The following is a 17,535-nucleotide window of genomic DNA, read 5'->3' as shown; positions in this document are numbered from 1 at the left end:
CTTCCCGAACGAGAGGAGCTCAACAACGCAATACTCCTCGACGATCTCGATCTCATTAATGAGCGCCGAGATCGAGCGCTCATCCGAATCCAAAATTACCAACACGCAGCCGCAAAGTACTATAATTCCAACGTACGGAATCGCAGATTTAATCAAGGAGATCTGGTCCTTCGCAAAGTCTTCCAAAATACCGCTGAACGAAACGCGGGAAAACATGGAGCAAACGAGGAAGGACCCTATAAAATCAAAAAAGTCGTCCGACCGGGCTCCTACGAAATAGCCAACATGCAAGGCATAAAAATTCTGAGGACCTGGAACACGATGCATCTCAAAAAATATTATCATTGACCAACTCGCAATCACCGAACTACGAGACGTCTTGATCTCCACAAGGAGTACGTAGGCAGTTTGTCAAAAAGCAAATTCAGCTTTGTCGAAAGGCAAATTCAGCTGTCCCCCCTCATTAAAAAGGGGGGGGAGGGAGTCGATACGTATAGTCTATACTCTCAAATTCGAAAACATCCGACCACACCTTCGATGTTTCCGACATATCTTAACCAAGCAAATTATTCGCAAAAAATTTTCGATATCCGGAAATAAAACAGCCATAATGGAGAAGCAGCCTTTGGCATCGCGAGACGTCGCGAGAGATGCCTCAAGGGTTACTTCCTCCGAACAACGAAAACGGACACTCCGTCAAAAAACAAACATTTAAACACATATTTCGCGCAAAAACTCTAAACGACGGCATCTGCTGCCAAGTCCGGTGCTGATCACACCGAACTCTCGAACGTCCTAAACAGACATAGCCATCTCACGAAGATGACTCTCTTACATCCGACACAAGGATAATAGCGCTATAAAAGAAACCCGAAATTTTGGTCCAGCACTTCCGGTTGGCTTAAAAATTGTCTCCGGAGAGATGCTCGATTCATATCTAACAAGTCATATAAGCCGAGAACCTATCGCGGACTTTAAATCGGTACGAATCAGGTTAAAATCGTGACAGATAAATCGATAGCCGACTAGTCACCGCATAAAATCTTAAAACCGAAAGTAAACCTAGGTCTTGCCCTAAACCCAGCGCACTGGTCTTTAACATCTCAAGGCATGATATCCAAAAGATACGAGATCCCAAAACCATGCCTCTATGTTTATATTCAATATCTTCAGATATCCTGCAAAGTCTATATCTCGTGGAAAAACTCTCGAAACGGATCTCGAACAAAACATTTCACATCAAAAAAGGATATGAGACGACAACTCATCACCCTCCTTCCACGCCATACGTAAACTTATGAAAAATGCAACTCGATCACCTTGTCATAAAAAGAAAGCCGCAGAGCGGCAGGGATTCAAAGCCACATACGGCCAGTCGCGAAATATGAAATAAGGCCATTGAAGGCCGAAACATCGAACATAAAAAAAATCTCTCGCAAGAGATCTAACCAAAGTCATCCTCAGAACTCACGCTTTCTCTTCACCCGTCGCTTCGTCCAAGCCTGGAGCCGCGTCACCTCCGCCTTCTCCGAGTACCGGATCTTTCCCCACTGAGCCTTCTGTCGGGAGAAAGCACGCGGATTTCAGGTCAGCTAGGATGAGATCGAAATCTCCATCCACGACTGCCAAATCTCCCTTTCAGCCGGACAGTCGGGCCACTTCGGCCTCTAAGGTCGGAGGAGTCTCACTCTGGAACGACTGAACCACGGCCACCCCGCCCTCAATCGTCGCTAAGGCTAAATCCCTGTTCCGGATGCACTCAAGAGAGCCCAAAAAGGCAGAGATCTTCGCCAAGCGAGCCTGAAAATCAGAACGAAGAGCGTCTCTGGCCTCTCGGATCCTGCGGCTCGCTAATCCTGCATCGCCCTCGATCTGACGCTGAACTCGCCGTCTTCCCGAGGTCCCTCTCGAGCTCCCCTATCGCGACCTCGAGTTTCGACACTTTCACGGAGTGAGAATCCTTGACAGCCGTCAGCATGGCCTCGGTTTTAGACCACCTACCCTGCAGCTCCAACAACACTCCGGCAAGACGATTGGTCTCAGAACCGCATTCGCTGATCATCCCATCGATCAACGACATGAACTGCGAAACGAGAAGAAAGTTAGGGATTTTTGGTCTTTTAGAAAAATATATAACGATCAAGAGATTATGTGAGCAACAAACCTTTATGCGAAGCCCCGACGCTATGCTCGAGCCTTCTTGCTGCGAAGATTCCCCGTCACCGCCCTTGGTAAACTTCCTCTTCCGGCCCTTAGGCTGAGCAACCGGAACAACACTAGGAGCGTGCAGCGCTAGAACAATCTCTTTCCTGGCCGGAGGAAGTGGCATAGAATCAGCAGCCCTCTCGTCGACGAGAATCGGAGTCGTGGACGATCCAGCAGGTAGCGCCAAAGCATCCAGAACGCCCGAGACTGCGAGAGTTCCCGCGTCTCGCGGAGTTACGACCTCGTGACCCAGAGCAATGGCCAGTGCAGAAGAGGATGGGAACTCGGCGCCATCTCGAACCTGTTCCTTCTCGGCTTGGCGACGAACTAGTCTCTCTCGAAAGGAGAGATGGTCAGCAACGCAAGTCGGCGCCTCGACTGGATAAGTCGGAATCGGAGCCGGAGAGGTGGCTTCGCCCATCTCAACATCGGAACTTTTCTTGTCGCCGTGGGAAGAAGACATGTTGAAGGCAAAAGATTTGGAGCTAGAGAGGTTTTGGAGGTTTGAAGAAGGGAAGGTGTGAAGCAAATGAATGACAAGAGCTCAATACTTATAGAAGTATGAGCTCAGAATTTTATATTTTTAATATATACTTTCTCAAGAATTTTCTTCTGCGGAGTTTAAAGTAAACTTCGTCCAATAAGCCTAACTTTGCCAAAATCGTCAAACCGCGCGCTAGAGTCTCGACTCTAACGAGCTGGGGGGCTAACTGTTGGGGTCAAAAATGGTTACGACGAAGTTAACATTCAAAACATCCGAAGAAGAAAACGAGAAAAGTTTCTCCGACAAATATTTTTTCGAAATAGATTCTCCTTACGAAAAGCTTTGCGGAGGAAACACGAAACATCAGACAAGAGCTCGAAAAAGGTCGCTACGCAGCAACCGAACGCGTGTTCCGCTCGATCGCTACGTAGCAACCGAGCGTACGTAGCGACCTAGCGTTCGTTCCGCTTGGTCCCTACGTAGCAACCGAGCTCTTTCGAAACATCAATACGACAATTAGTCCATGCATTCTCGTCAACCCTTCGATACTATCTCCCGAAGACCGTAGCGAACCCATTTCATGTTTCCCGCCATTCTAAGTCATCGATCAAACTTTACGGTAAAAACCGCGGAAAGTTCATTCTTTATCGAAAGAAGCCGTAATAAACGCTTCGAGTCAGAAGACGGCCCAAAGGGACCTAAGACATGACTCGAGGCCCAACTTACGATTTCTTAACCAACAGCCCGTAGGCCGCATGACGGTTTACGCTTGGTTCGTAAGGAAAGATAAATGTTAAGTTTCCGCGGATAAATACGAAGTTTTGAAGATAATTACGAAGATCGGAAAAAATGGAATATCTCAATTTTTACGCTATGACGGCGTAAGGGCAGAAGAGGGAAAGCGCAAACCGACCTAGGAGCCAGTATATAAGGAGTCCTAGGCGAGAAGCATAAGGAGACTTTTTCTTAGAGCAGACTTAGCACTTAGAGCAATTAGACATATTTCCATTTTTGTTATTTGAGCTGCGACTCAACTAGGTTATTGCCGTCTTAGGGTTTTAGAACTAGGAATCTCGCCGACAGCTCTTGTAACCCAGGCTCTTACCTTGTTGTAACGCTCAAACGCGAATTCGGAATAAGATCTACTTTGCTCTCTTTTCGATTTCTTATACTTTATCGTTGTTATTTTCGTGTTCTGATTGCTTGGCGTGTGGTATTAGCAGATATCTGGGACCTCTGGGAAATTAGGGTTTTTCTAGTTTCCTTATTTAAACGGAAATCGACAGTGCGAATTTCGGTTCCCACACTGTCCAAGGCGTGAATGATGATTTAGTCTGAGCTTCGATAGTGAGAGCTTGTTGATGAGCTTCAGACAATGGGAGAGGATGAAAGAGGGTGATGGTATGTTGAAGCTGTTGACGGAGTCCTGCCGTGAAGCGTGCAACTAGCTGTCGCTCCGAGTCTTGAATTTCGACGCGGGTGAGAAGTAAGAAGAATTCTGTAGAGTATTCAGCTACAGAACGTGTTCCTTGTCGGATGGTGTGGAGGCGTTGGAACATGAGCTGGTCGTAATTGTAAGGCAAGAATGTTTTCTCGAGTTTCGACTTAAGCTTATCCCAAGACGTGATTTTAGGTTTTTTGAGCCGAGCTCGAGCTGTTTTCAATTGTGTCCACCAGACCGCGACACGTCCACGAAAATGCATAGTCAGAAGAGGAACACATCGCTCCAATGGGGCTCTTTTAAACTCAAGAATTTCCTCAACCATAACTATCCAGTCAAGTAGTTCTTCGGCTGATGTATTTCCATGAAACTCTGGTATCTCGGTTTTGAATCCCGTCGTCCATTGAGTATCTGCTGCTGCGACTGGAGCGTTGTCTTGAGCTATATCTCGGTTGATGCGAAGAGGAGCAAAGGGATTGTCATCAACTGCTGCTGCTATCGGATCATCTTCTTCGTTTTCATCTTCCGAATCGGTATCATTAGGTTCAACGCGAGCTGGGGGTGGTGGTGGTCGTTGAACATTAAGGGTTTGGAGGGTGGCGGTGATTGTAGCCATCTAGGCTTAAAGCTCAGCTATGGTGTCGCGGGTGATTTCTGCCTCGGTACGTAATGGTGCTCGACGAGTTCTTGCCATCGTCTATGACAAACAAGGAACGTAGGAAAGCTCTGATACCAACCTGGCGCAGCGTATCAACGGTAACTCAGCTCAAATCTAAAGATTTAGGTTAAATCTTTAGAGACCTGACTTCTTGAATCGAAGAATTGAATCAAATTCGATGCAAGGCTCTCGTATTGATGACAGAATCAAATCAATGCAAGGCTTTAGAGAAAACTCTAGTTTATTATCTTTCAAAAACTAAGTAAAAGAATTACATAATGATGCCTTTATATAAGATCTTAGGGTCGGTTAATAACTTTCCCTTATAGAAATAGGAAACTAGGAGCATAAAGGAAAATCAAAACACGAAACAAAAAGGAAATCCAAATCTTAACGAGAACGTTGCTTGGCGTGAAAGCTATCAAGATGCTACATCACCATCACCGCGGACAGCTCCCAGCCGCGTTGCACGGCCGCCGTTCACGCCTCAGAAGATGATGTCTCTGGTCGAATTCCGCGGACGGGACGAGCCCGTGTTGTATGGCTGTGCTCTTCAGCATGGATCGTGCCGTGGACATCATCAGGCCGCGGAGCATGGCCGCGTTTTGTCTGTTCCAAATGGTCTTCTCGGATCGGAATCTGCGGACCGCCTTTGTCCGCAATGCACCCGCGGTCGAGCAGCTCCACTCCACCTCATATACTCAACTCCATCAAGCCCACTTATCTTGCTCAAACCTTCATAACTTCAAATTGAGTTTCACCAAACCTGAAATACCACATATGCATATTCTATGCACCTATTCTAAGTGATTCAAATAAGTATGAGAATGGCAAGTAAATCATGTAAAATCTCAAGACATCAACACACCTAGATATTGTTTTACTTTCGATATCACTTAAAAGATGAGAATAAATAACTGCAAACAAAAAGTAGAAATTGCGCTGCAACAACTAAAGTTCCTTAGAAAGATAAGCATTTGAAAGTTAGGGGAAGAGAAGCAAATATGCACATGCTCCTCTAAAATGCCATCTTTAGACATAAAAAGCTTTCGATTAACCTTAAATCCTAAACCCAAACCCTAAACCCTAAACCCTATACCCAAATCCTATACCCTAAACCCAAATTATATACCCTAAACTCAAATTGTATACCTTAAACCCAAACAATAAACCCTAAACCATAAACCCTAAACCCAAACCATAAACCTTAAACCCAAACCATAAACCCAAATCTTAGACCCTAAACCCAAACCTTATAGCATCTAGGTTTAGGGTTTGGGTTTGGGTTTAGGGTTTACGGTTTGGGTTTTAAGTCTAAGATTTAGGTTTAGGGTATACGGTTTGGGTTTAGGGTCTAGGATTTGGTTTAGGGTATAAGGTTTGGATTTAAGGTTTACTGTTTGGGTTTAGGGTCTAGGATTTGGTTTAGGGTATAAGGTTTGGATTTAAGGTTTACTGTTTGGGTTTAGGGTCTAGGATTTGGTTTAGGGTATAAGGTTTGGATTTAAGGTTTACTGTTTGGGTTTAGGGTCTAGGATTTGGTTTAGGGTATAAGGTTTGGATTTAAGGTTTACTGTTTGGGTTTAGGGTCTAGGATTTGGTTTAGGGTATAAGGTTTGGATTTAAGGTTTACTGTTTGGGTTTAGGGTCTAGGATTTGGGTTTAGAATATACAGTTTGGTTTTAGGGTTTAGGATTTGGGTTTAGGGTATAGAGTTTGGGTTTTAGAATTACGGTTTAGGGTTAAAAAATTAAGATTTCGGGTTTACGGTTAAGATGGCGGTGTCAGCGTTGTTAAAATTAGCATTATTTTTTTTAGTTATTTTAAAATAAATTTAATATTTTTTAATTAATTATCTACGTGGCAATTTGATTGGTTCTAGAATGAGAGGTGAATTTAAAAGTTCACCCTATGGGGTGAACCTAAGTTTTGTTCAAAAAAAAAGACATAAAAAGCTAAAAGCTCTTTTGGAGTTGCACGTTCAATTGTTCTTCCATTTTATTTTAATTCAATTTTTAACTCCAGTACCAATTATATTAGCAAAAAAAAACTCTAGCACCAGTTAACTTAGTATTATATAAATCACTCCAATCATAATTCACTTGTTTGTTGTAACGGAATTATCGGATGTAGGTTTGGGAAGAAGGTGGCAAGTGCCACCATAAAATTTTAATAATTTTCGTAATACACCCCAAGTTTTAGTTATTTTCCTCTACTAGATTACATATTTGCAACCTTGACAAAAAAAAAAAGATTACATATTTGAACCATGTTTTTAAGTTTATATGTGATTTTCCCCCATAAAAAAATAACTCTACATCCGCACTGATTATAATCTATAATCTTTTTTTGATAATGTATAATTTTAAAGTACGCTAATACATGCATTTATAAGTAGAGACGCACTGATATATATATCTTCAAAGGTGAATTCCATCGTTTGATACTACACATTGTTAGAAATTATAACCCTTTAACAAAAAAAATACACATGGCTAGAAATTATTACACTGTTTCAAATTCACGAGTTTGTGACATAAACCCATCATCAAACCAAACATACACATATATGTTAGGCCATTACATACATAAAACCCTTCATCAGACATATACATACATATGTATATATATGCATGCATTATATTACGCATGTGTTTGGCCATTAGTATAGAGAAAGCCTAGTATGTTGGTCTCTATCTCTCTCTACCTTTCTTTCTGTGACAAACATAGCTGCAGAATCTGCAAACATCTATGACACAATGATGAAAACGAGAGAGAGAGAGAGAAAGGGACAGAGAATAGTCGCTTTCAATGCAATTGAGTGCACTTTAAATGCAAAGTGAAAAAAAACGCCATGGTTTTCAGTGCCATGGAGTTGTAATGGAGTAACGAGCTGGCATTTGTCACTCTCTTATCTACTTAGCACACTTCTTTACTTCTCAGACAGACATTCATGTCATTTCTTATTTATTTGTTCAAAGTCCTCATTAATAAAATCTCTATATCTTCCTAATTTTTGCGACGAAAGTTGGTCCTAGAAAATGTACAAAAACCAAACCCACCTCGGATTTTAGATTTTTGTAGTGCTTCTTCACTCTCGTACGCAAAAGATCGTCTTATTTTTATATTTTATACTTTTGCTGTATATATAGACTTGACTCAATCAATGTCTTTCTCTTTCATGTATCGACATTCATTTATTATGTAGCCATGTCCAATCTAAAATTTTTTGGTTGGGAACATCACTGTAATGTAGTACACTAATTAAGAAATCTATAATGTATGTATAATATAAACATGTCTCTTTGTGTGGTTTTCCGCTCATACATCTTTTAATATCGACGATAAACATAAACTGTAGAATGAACTAATTAAGCTTAGATAATGCACCACAGCTTGATGAGTAACTTCTCTGCATATACGATGGTAGTGAATCTCCCGACTAGTTCTACAAAATTTTCTGTGATTTATTTTTCCCGGTATTCTACGTGAACACTATAACAAAGTATATGTATTTTCTTATTGTTGTATTTTGGTTGAAATAAAGGAAAATAGTACCCACCGTGGAAGTAAAATGTGTTAAAGAAAAAATAGAAGACAGTAAATGATCGTAGATATAAAGTTTGCTAAAATTTGTAATAACAACAAGTGAAAATGGGTCGGCGTGTTTTATCATGATTATAGATCAACACTTTTTGTCCGAATCTAACGAAAGATGAATTGATGTTTGTCAATGTACCTCGTTATAAGTGTAACGGTCACGAACCAGAACGACATCATAATATACAGTACATTGTCCATAACTCCAATATAAACTCGTCCCAAGCATATAGCTTACCCACTTTGCATTTAATTCAAATGAAAACCTTTTCAAACCATACCATTCTTGGCTATATGTAGATTTTATTAATCTGTTACATGGATTGATTTAATCAGTAAAATGTTTGGAATATCTTAGTTCAAGCTTAACAAAAAATATTGAAGACAAAACGAACACAAATAACTTTTTATTCACCAATACTTTAAATTGGACGAGATTTTTTATGTGGATTATTAGCTAAAAACAAAGGACCTCGATCCACGGATATATATTACTATTAATTAGTATATACTGTATTATATTTAGCTTCGTTAACTAGACGTCTAAAACGGGAAAATAACTGGACCAAAGATTTACATGAAGTTTTAATTTAACTGAAAAAAATAAACAATGACAATAATTAACCATCACGTAAGTTATGGCAACAGAAAGAGGAAAAATAAGACAACAACACGTAATTCATAAAATGTTTCATTTATCTTAGTTTTTATTTTTATATATTAAAACCCCTTTTCAAACTCTATCATGATTCCTCTCCGTCAGTATTCGCTGATGACATGTAACTCACCACGAGAGATGTCTCGTCCGCTGCCGCGGGAACGGCAACAGCTTGAAACTGTCCTTTACAAGTTTGACAAGTAACTTGCATAATCGTTGAACTTATCTTCTTCATAGATTGTTCCTTTAAAAGCTTAGCTCTCTCAAGCTCAGCTTGTGCCTGTTGCCTTATCTTCTTAGCATTCATAAACTCGTTTTCCGCCATCTCTCGTTGCCTCTTAGCTTCTCTTTTAGCTTCCTCCGCGTAAGCTTTCTCCTTCATCGCTATCTTCATCATCTGTTCGCTCGCCATTATTTCTTTTATGCGATCAAAGTGGTTGTAGTGACGGTGATATGATGACGATGAGGGAGCAATGGATAGGTTTAAGTTTGTGGTATCGTGATGATGATGATGATGAGATGGTCCATTAACTTTGTGTTGATGGTTTTCTTGATTAGGATTTTGATTCGACGTTAATGGAAGAAGCTGGAGTTCAAGGTTGAGACTCGATGCGTTGGTGAGAATAGAAGGTGTAAAACATGAGTTTCTCAGATGAATTGAACGCCCTTCTAGAGGTATATGAGTCGCAACCGCAACCGTACCACAGTTATTCCCTTCGCTAGATGGAGTGCTTGCGGTTGAGGCGGTTATAGAGGAGCAGGCCGGGACAGCAACGGCGGTTTGTGGCGGCGGTGGTTCACGATTAACCTTTCGTACGGAGCAGTTATCTTGATGTTCAATAAAACTCTCCACCCTAAGAAAAAAAAGAATCGCATCAATTAGATGATTTGATATGAATATAGGGTTATGAACTGACAAAGTGATTATTATAGAACAAAACCCTAGGGGTGAACCTTTAAATTTACCCCACTCTTTACGACCAATCAAAGTAAAATATAGATTATTAATTAAAAAATATTAAACTAAATAAAAAATAGCTACAAAAAATAAAAACGCTAATTTTAACGACGCTAAGCTTCCAGCAAAACCCTAAACCCTAAATCTTAAATTCTAAACCCTATACCCTAAATTTTAAACCCAAATCCAAACCCTATATCCTAAACCCTAAACCCAAATTATATACCTTAAACCCAAAAATAGACTATAAACCTAAACCCTATACCCTAAATTTTAAACCCAAATCCAAACCCTATATCCTAAACCCTAAACCCAAATTATATACCTTAAACCCAAAAATAGACTATAAACCTAAACCCTATACCCTAAATTTTAAACCCAAATCCAAACCCTATATCCTAAACCCTAAACCCAAATTATATACCTTAAACCCAAAAATAGACTATAAACCTAAACCCTATACCCTAAACTCAAGACTTAGACCCTAAACCAAAACCGTAAACCTTAACCCAAACCCTATAGAATCTAAGTTTGGGGTTTGGGTTTCGGATTTACCGTTTGGGTTTTAGGTCTAGGATTTGGGTTTAGGGTATAGGTTTTGGGTTTAGGATATACGGTTTGGGTTTAGGATTTACCGTTTGGACTTATGGTTAAGGTTTTGGGTTTAGGGTATATAATTTGGGTTTAAGGTTTACGGTTTGGGTTTAGGGTATAGAGTTTAGGTTTAGGGTATATAATTTGGGTTTAGGGTATATAATTTGAGTTTAGAGTTTAGGATTAGGGTTTAGGGTATAGGGTTTGAGTTTAAGGGTTTGGATTTGGGTTTAAAATTTAGGGTGTAGGGTTTAGAATTTAAGATTTAGGGTTTAGGGTTTAGCTGGAAGCGTTAGCGTCGTTAAAATTAGCGTTTTTATTTTTTGTAACTATTTTTTATTTAATTTCATGTTTTTTAATTAATAATCTATGTGTCATTTTGATTTGTTCTAAAGGGTGGGGTGAATTTAAAGGTTCACCCTTGCTCTGTCCAAAATATGGGTAAACTTATAATAATTAAATATTCAGTTTAGCTGGTTAAACACCTATGAAATAACTTATGACTCCCCATAATATTTACTATACTAACATGAGTTTTGGTCCATTAAAAACTCTACAAATATTTAATTTGTATAGATATATGGGGTCAATGCCATTAATCTAATCAATTAAGTATTTCTTTTTGTCACAATACCAGACATAACAGTCAAAGAAAAATCATAGAAAACTGTGATAGAACATATTGATACACAGAATTAGTAAAAATCATGAGGGACAGTCAAATCAAAAAGTACTATAACAATCAATATTGGTTTTGGGGTCGTTAGAGCATTTTTCTATCTATGATTCTTTTTGTAAGTATATGATCTCGTAGATATACAACAACAATAATTGATACAATGGGTCCAAAATTTGAAAAAAACTGGAATCTATGTGATTAAAAATCGAATTTACAGTGAGAGGAACAAAAAAATTATACCTGGAGAAGACGCGACTACAGTCACAAGAATGGCCTCTAGTGCCACAAGTTTTGAGATGAGCTTTGTAATCTGATTGAACAGCATAACCTTTAGAGCATCTCTCACAAACCCATTGCTTATGGTTACTGTGCTTTCGTCTGAAATGTTTTTTGATTCCTACAAGATCACCAAGAGCATGACATGGAGAGTGGTGAAGACAAGTGGGTTCAGGGCAAACATAGACTCGTTTCTTCACTTCTATGTTGTTGTCTCTCTTCAGAAGTTTCCATGGAACCTTGTGACGTCTTCGATGCATCTGGAGATTTTGATCTCTTTGAAACCCTTGGTTACAGATCTCACATATGTATCTGTCTGATTCAAGAAGAGTTCTCGGTGATAAAGACACAACTTCTGCATCTGGATCTGAAGAGAAGAAGCAAAACCCATCAAAACACAGGTCTTTAATTTCTAGTGACATCAACAAAGTTAAGATTTTATTAAGAAAAATATTTTTTAAGAAGTTGAGATTTTGAATGGGGTTTAAGAGATTTCAAAGGTAACCCATTAAAACCCCTTTAAACTTAAAATTGGTAATAAGAAAGAAAAAAAATCTTTGAAATAAAACTATAAAACATATCTTTGATTAAACATTGACAACAAAGGCGAGTGTGTTTTCATGGGATTTTAGAGAGAAAACCACAGAGACTCAATATACCCATGAGTTAAATTTGGTGGTAACTAGTAAACAAAAATTTGAAACTTTAGAAATAAATTTTAAGTAGTGGTGATTTAATATTACCTGGTGTACCTGCAGGTCTTCTTTTCCTCTTCTTAGTGGATGTGTTTGTGGTGGTGACCCCATTTTCAGAAGAAGTGAGGAAAGGATCAGAAGAAGAAGAAGAAACCACACAACATGGGTTACTAGTGTTCTTGTTGGAAGCATCATCATCCAACATCACTACTGCTCCTTGATCTGTTCTCATCAATCACTACTTTTTCTTCTCTCTTTTTGACTTTATTTGGATTGAGATAGTGGGAGGTTCAGCTTTACAAAGAAGAGGAAGGACTAAACAAAGAGAGAAAGAGATAGAGGGTGTAAAGTACTTTTAATTAAGCTTTTCGCAACAAAAGATTTTCAGAACTTTTTCTTAGAGTCTTCAAAGTTCCCCTATGTTAAATGATGAAAGCTTTTTCTTGGGTCTCTCTCTCTTGCTATTTTGTATTATGAACTTTTCTCTCTCATTCACTTGAGAGTTTGGAGCAACTTAGGGGTCTTTGATACCTATATTGCCTAGTTTATAATTAAAGCTCATTGCATTACATACAATCTATGCATACATACATACACTTTTGGAGAGAGAGCGAGATGGATGCGTTTATTTAAAATTACATTTAGATTTTTCTTTTTGTTACTTTGTATTTATATTTTAGACTTTGTTTCTTAGAGTGTGTCGGATATGTGGATTTTTGCCTGGACCCTTATCTTGTCTGATTGATGAGTTTGTCTATTTTTCTTGAATCTTCATAAACTATTTTATAAACATTCATGATTAAATATTTTTTTTTAATTATCTACACAATTTTATCCATGAACAATGAAAAATTGCTAAGAATACCTTAAATTTATTACCAATTTTTTAAAATACACGCAATCAAAAATACTCTAACCTTTAAGTTTATAGTTTAGTAATTATTGTGTATGGTTTAACATCTATCATGTATGGTATTTTTTTATAAATTTATTTAAATCATTTATAAATATTTATGCATGGTTTAACATCTAGGAGGTGGTATTTTTTTTTATCAATTTCTATAAATGTTTTATAAATTATTCATAAATATTTATAAATGATTTAAACGAGTTCTTTTAATTTTTATAACAAATTTAAGATATTTATGAAAATAGTTATCATATAAAGGTAATTTTGTAAAGTAGTATCTGATAAAACTGAAATTTCCCCATAAACAATTTAATTATATACACAATAAATCTTATTAAATTGATACAGTTTGCAAATAACCTTAATCTTAATTGGTATACTATAAAATGTCGTTGAGATTTCATTAAGTTTATTTTGATCTTTATTTTCTAAACCGAAAACCTAAAATGTATTAAAAAGTATTTGAATAATTTTGTTTTGGTATTAAAATGTATAATAAATTATAATTAATTCAATTAAATCTGTAGAATGAAAAATAAAATCCATGATATTTTATATATATATTTCAGAAAATAAATGAACTTATTACAATAAATAATAATTATATTATATTTTCTATGATTGCTGTTTTTGAGTATCATACCATCAAATGTATAAAACATTTATCAAAAACAAGAAGAATTTAAGTTCAAAAAAAAACGAAAAGAATTGAATGAAAAAAAAATTAAATAATTTTAGTTATAAAATATTAAAATGAATTTATATTAATGCAAGGTAGGATAAAAACTTAAAGATAATTTAAAATAATAGATACATTATATAAAAAATTATAATTTTCAGTGAATAATTTTTTTAGTAATTAAAAATAATTAATTTCACGCTTTAAAGTTGAAACAACTTAATTTTCATTAATAAACTAGGCCATTGTGTTGAATATATCTCTATTAATTGTTGAATGAGAAACTAAGCGGGTTTCTATTTAGAATCGACCAAAATTCAAATTTATTATTATCAAATTATAATGCAAGCTAGAGATCTGAAATACAAGTTAGTTCTATTTTTTGTAAACTATCAGAGAAATTTATATACGCATATAGCGCTCACTCTTAGTCTTAGATGATTTAATAAACGATTGAATAACTAGGTTAGCATATTATTTGTGTGATTAAGGGTATGACTTGTTTTCCTGCTACCATCCGCAAACGCAGCTTTTGCGGTTGATAGCGGTTGTTGGCGTTTTGCAACAATCGCTCAAACCGCTCCAAATCACTCTAAATCTCATAAATTCAAAAGCTGGTTCCAGCTAGCGTTTGCGGTTGCGGGCGGTTGCGGGAGGATAATTTTTTTTTTTTTTTCTAAAACAATTTAAATACAAAAATAAAAATATTCAATAAAAAATTTAAATTAGAATTATAAAAATACTAAAATATATCTATTATATTTTAATTAATATTATAAAACTTTAAAATGAAAATATTTTCTATAATTTTTAAAAAGTTTAAACTATAACTTTCTAAATATAAATTTTATATTTATTATAATATTATTATTTTTGATATTTTATAATGATATAAAATGTAAATATTGTTAATTTATTATTTAACCGCTGTTGCGTTTGGTAGTTAACCAGTCATAAGTATCCCGCAAACGCACCAATTTCTAACCGCAAAACCAATCGTATAAATCTCTTAAAACCGCTAGAAACCGCAACCACCCGCATCTGCAAACTTCCGCAGCCGCAACCGCAACCGCTGCGGTTGAACCAGTCAGTCCCTAACTTTTTGACTGTCTCTCAAGTCCTATAAATAGTGTTACTAATACATATCTTGGCATTCCATCATTGTTAAAAGTAATCCAATAATATATAGGTAGTCTTAGAAAATTTGTCATTGGTAAGTATATATGAATGTAATGTCATCATTTTCCAAGGTTGGTCCACAACTACATGACTCAATGTTAATATTCTTTGCGAATTACACACTTGGAAACAAAGGAGAAAAAGATATATGGTTCTTGTGAATAATCCAAGGATATAATTGCATAATTGCATTAAACATCAAATTCTTGTTTTCAATAATGCAGACAAATTATTATGTTTTCTATTTGGCTTATATATATTGCTGCTGCCCATACAATTAAACGGAAAAATATTAAGAGAATTAAACGAACAAAATAATAAAAGGCAGGCAGTAAATCAAAATACATGCATATCAAAATAACTCAAGCCAAGAGTAAATATGAAAAATAATTCCAAAAAAAAATAAAAAATATTATACGATCTATGTAAACTCTACGGGATCCCGATTTAAGAAAACATCTTTAGAAAAAAATAGATTCCGCACGCGACCTTACGTCTTACTCACGTGACCCTTTTTCCTCCATCTCCACTGTCGTTTCCTTTAGGCTTTTTTGCCTTTCTTCTTCAGCCATTCCTTAGGCAGGTCAGGTAACAGGTTTCATCAACAGATCTAAAATGAATAGGGGGGGGGGAGGGGGAAGTATTTTACAACGCATCTGTATGCATAGAGTAGTTGATAAAAATTCTTAATACTTTTACTAAATTTTATTTTTAGTGTCTCGTTGAAACTCTTATAAAAACTGTCTATTAAGTGTTTTTATAATCTAAATTAATTTCTCGATCACAAACTATTACAAATTTTTCATCAGCAAGCTCGCGTCTACTATATAAGGTTACCAGATTTGCTTCCATTCAACAAGTTTTACGTGAACGTTGAAAAAATAAACAGATAAAATAACACAAAACCATTAGATACAATTGTTACGTACTTATGTTATAGTAAATAGGTTTTGTTTTAAACTCAAAGACAATACACATATTAGATTACGTTAACATGTTTTCTGTTTTGATTTTAACTGTATATAATATATATATATATATATATATTTCCTTAGTTTGACCTTATTTATTGTGGCATTATAATTCAGCTGACTCTTTTGAGCGATGCTTCGTTATGTTTTTGTCAGTCGCCTAAATTAAATTCGTTTCCTAAAGGCAAAATAAAACCAACAAAACGAAAATAGATGTGATCTTACGGTGACAGCCTTCGCATAAAGAAAAGATATGAGATAGTGTTTGTAATCATTTCATACGATGAGATGATCTCACTTAATCACTTGCTTCACTCCAAGTCTCCAACCATTGTTTTTTTTCCTAGAACAATGTAATGCTTACTAATTAATTTGGTAGCTGTATTCAACGACATACAATTAGTCTAATTTTCCTGGAACTTAAAATTGGAATTTAGAATGAGAGAGATGATAAAGAGTATCGTTATAGTCCTAGAAACTAATACAAATGGAATATTTTGTTGTTATTTAATGTGATTTGTGAGATTTGAGTTGGAAAGAGGGATCAAGTCACATGCTCCAAATTTACAAAGCAAAGAAGTGCCATCATCTCCCCCAACTCCTCATTTGATTCTTTGTATCATTTCTTTTTATCTTCATTTATATACATAAGTTATATTTAAAAAGTTTAATTATTTATCTGGTAAAACAGTATTCCCAATTCATCATTACTCATTTTATTCGGATATTTTGGTTTTCATTCCTTCATCCTCAAGTTTGGCATACATCCATTATTATTTCTAAAAAGCTGCGAAAAATAGAAAAAATATATAATACCAATGTGGTATTTTATATTTGTTACATTTAAGAACGAATTAAGATAAGAATATATTACAGTGAACAACAAATAAAGCTTTTTTTTTTAATATTTTACTTTCTCAAAAAACAATAAAGCTTTGTTAAAATATGATTATTAATTGGACTGAAAGATTGATGGGCCATAAATATCTGTCCATGTACTTTTCAATTAGAATTATGATTTAGGTAATGTTTGGGCCTTTTTGTAATAAATTGTTCGTATATGGAACAGTAAAATGGATCCGAACTCCAAAGTATACTTCTACAGAAAAATATATTCTAGCATTAGCACGTATGATATTTGTCTTTGGAGAAATTATTGGATTCACCCTAAGGTGAACCTCTAGGTTCACCATCTAATAGTGTTTGAGTATTTAATATTTGATATCTTTTGAAAAAAGAAATAAAATTGAATATCCAAATTATATTATATTTTTAAAATAAAATAATAAAAATACATAAAAATAGTTACAAAAAATAAATTAATTAACATTGTTAAGTCTTCAGCAAAATACTAAACCCTAAATCCTAAACTCTAAACCCTAAACGTTAAACCTTAAACTTTGGATAAACTCTAAACCGTTGGAAAATCTTAAACCCAAAATCATAAATTAAAAACTAAAAACTAAATTTTAATAACACTAAACCCTAAATTCTAATCACTAACCCTAAATCCTTGGGTAAACTCTGAACCCTTGGATAAATCATAAA

The 17,535-nt window shown here is 35.9% G+C and overlaps 1 protein-coding gene across 1 annotated transcript; it reads right to left on the bottom strand.

Annotated features, from left to right (window-relative positions):
* Positions 1 to 9,000: 9,000 nt before the first annotated feature.
* On the bottom strand, positions 9,001 to 12,798 carry LOC106313882 (protein SHOOT GRAVITROPISM 5-like). The gene is made up of 3 exons (XM_013751808.1): positions 12,297 to 12,798; positions 11,518 to 11,920; positions 9,001 to 9,900 (listed from the first exon to the last, which is right to left on the bottom strand). Exons 1-3 carry the CDS (start codon positions 12,478 to 12,480, stop codon positions 9,132 to 9,134), a joined length of 1,356 nt encoding a protein of 451 aa, XP_013607262.1. The 5' UTR covers positions 12,481 to 12,798; the 3' UTR covers positions 9,001 to 9,131.
* Positions 12,799 to 17,535: the final 4,737 nt, after the last annotated feature.

Source organism: Brassica oleracea, chromosome C9 (assembly GCF_000695525.1).
Source record: "Brassica oleracea var. oleracea cultivar TO1000 chromosome C9, BOL, whole genome shotgun sequence".
Classification (NCBI taxonomy): Eukaryota; Viridiplantae; Streptophyta; class Magnoliopsida; order Brassicales; family Brassicaceae; genus Brassica; species Brassica oleracea.
This window is presented reverse-complemented; position numbering and strand designations above follow the sequence as displayed.

Bases quoted from the DNA above. Each gene is read 5' to 3' on its own strand.
- LOC106313882 (XM_013751808.1), bottom strand. From the start codon at position 12,480: ATGAGAACAGATCAAGGAGCAGTAGTGATGTTGGATGATGATGCTTCC. The intron at 11,921-12,296 runs GTAATATTAAAT...TCTTCTCTTCAG, and splicing joins AAGACCTGCAGGTACACCAG to ATCCAGATGCAGAAGTTGTG. The intron at 9,901-11,517 runs GTATAATTTTTT...TTTTTTTCTTAG, and splicing joins TGTAGTCGCGTCTTCTCCAG to GGTGGAGAGTTTTATTGAAC.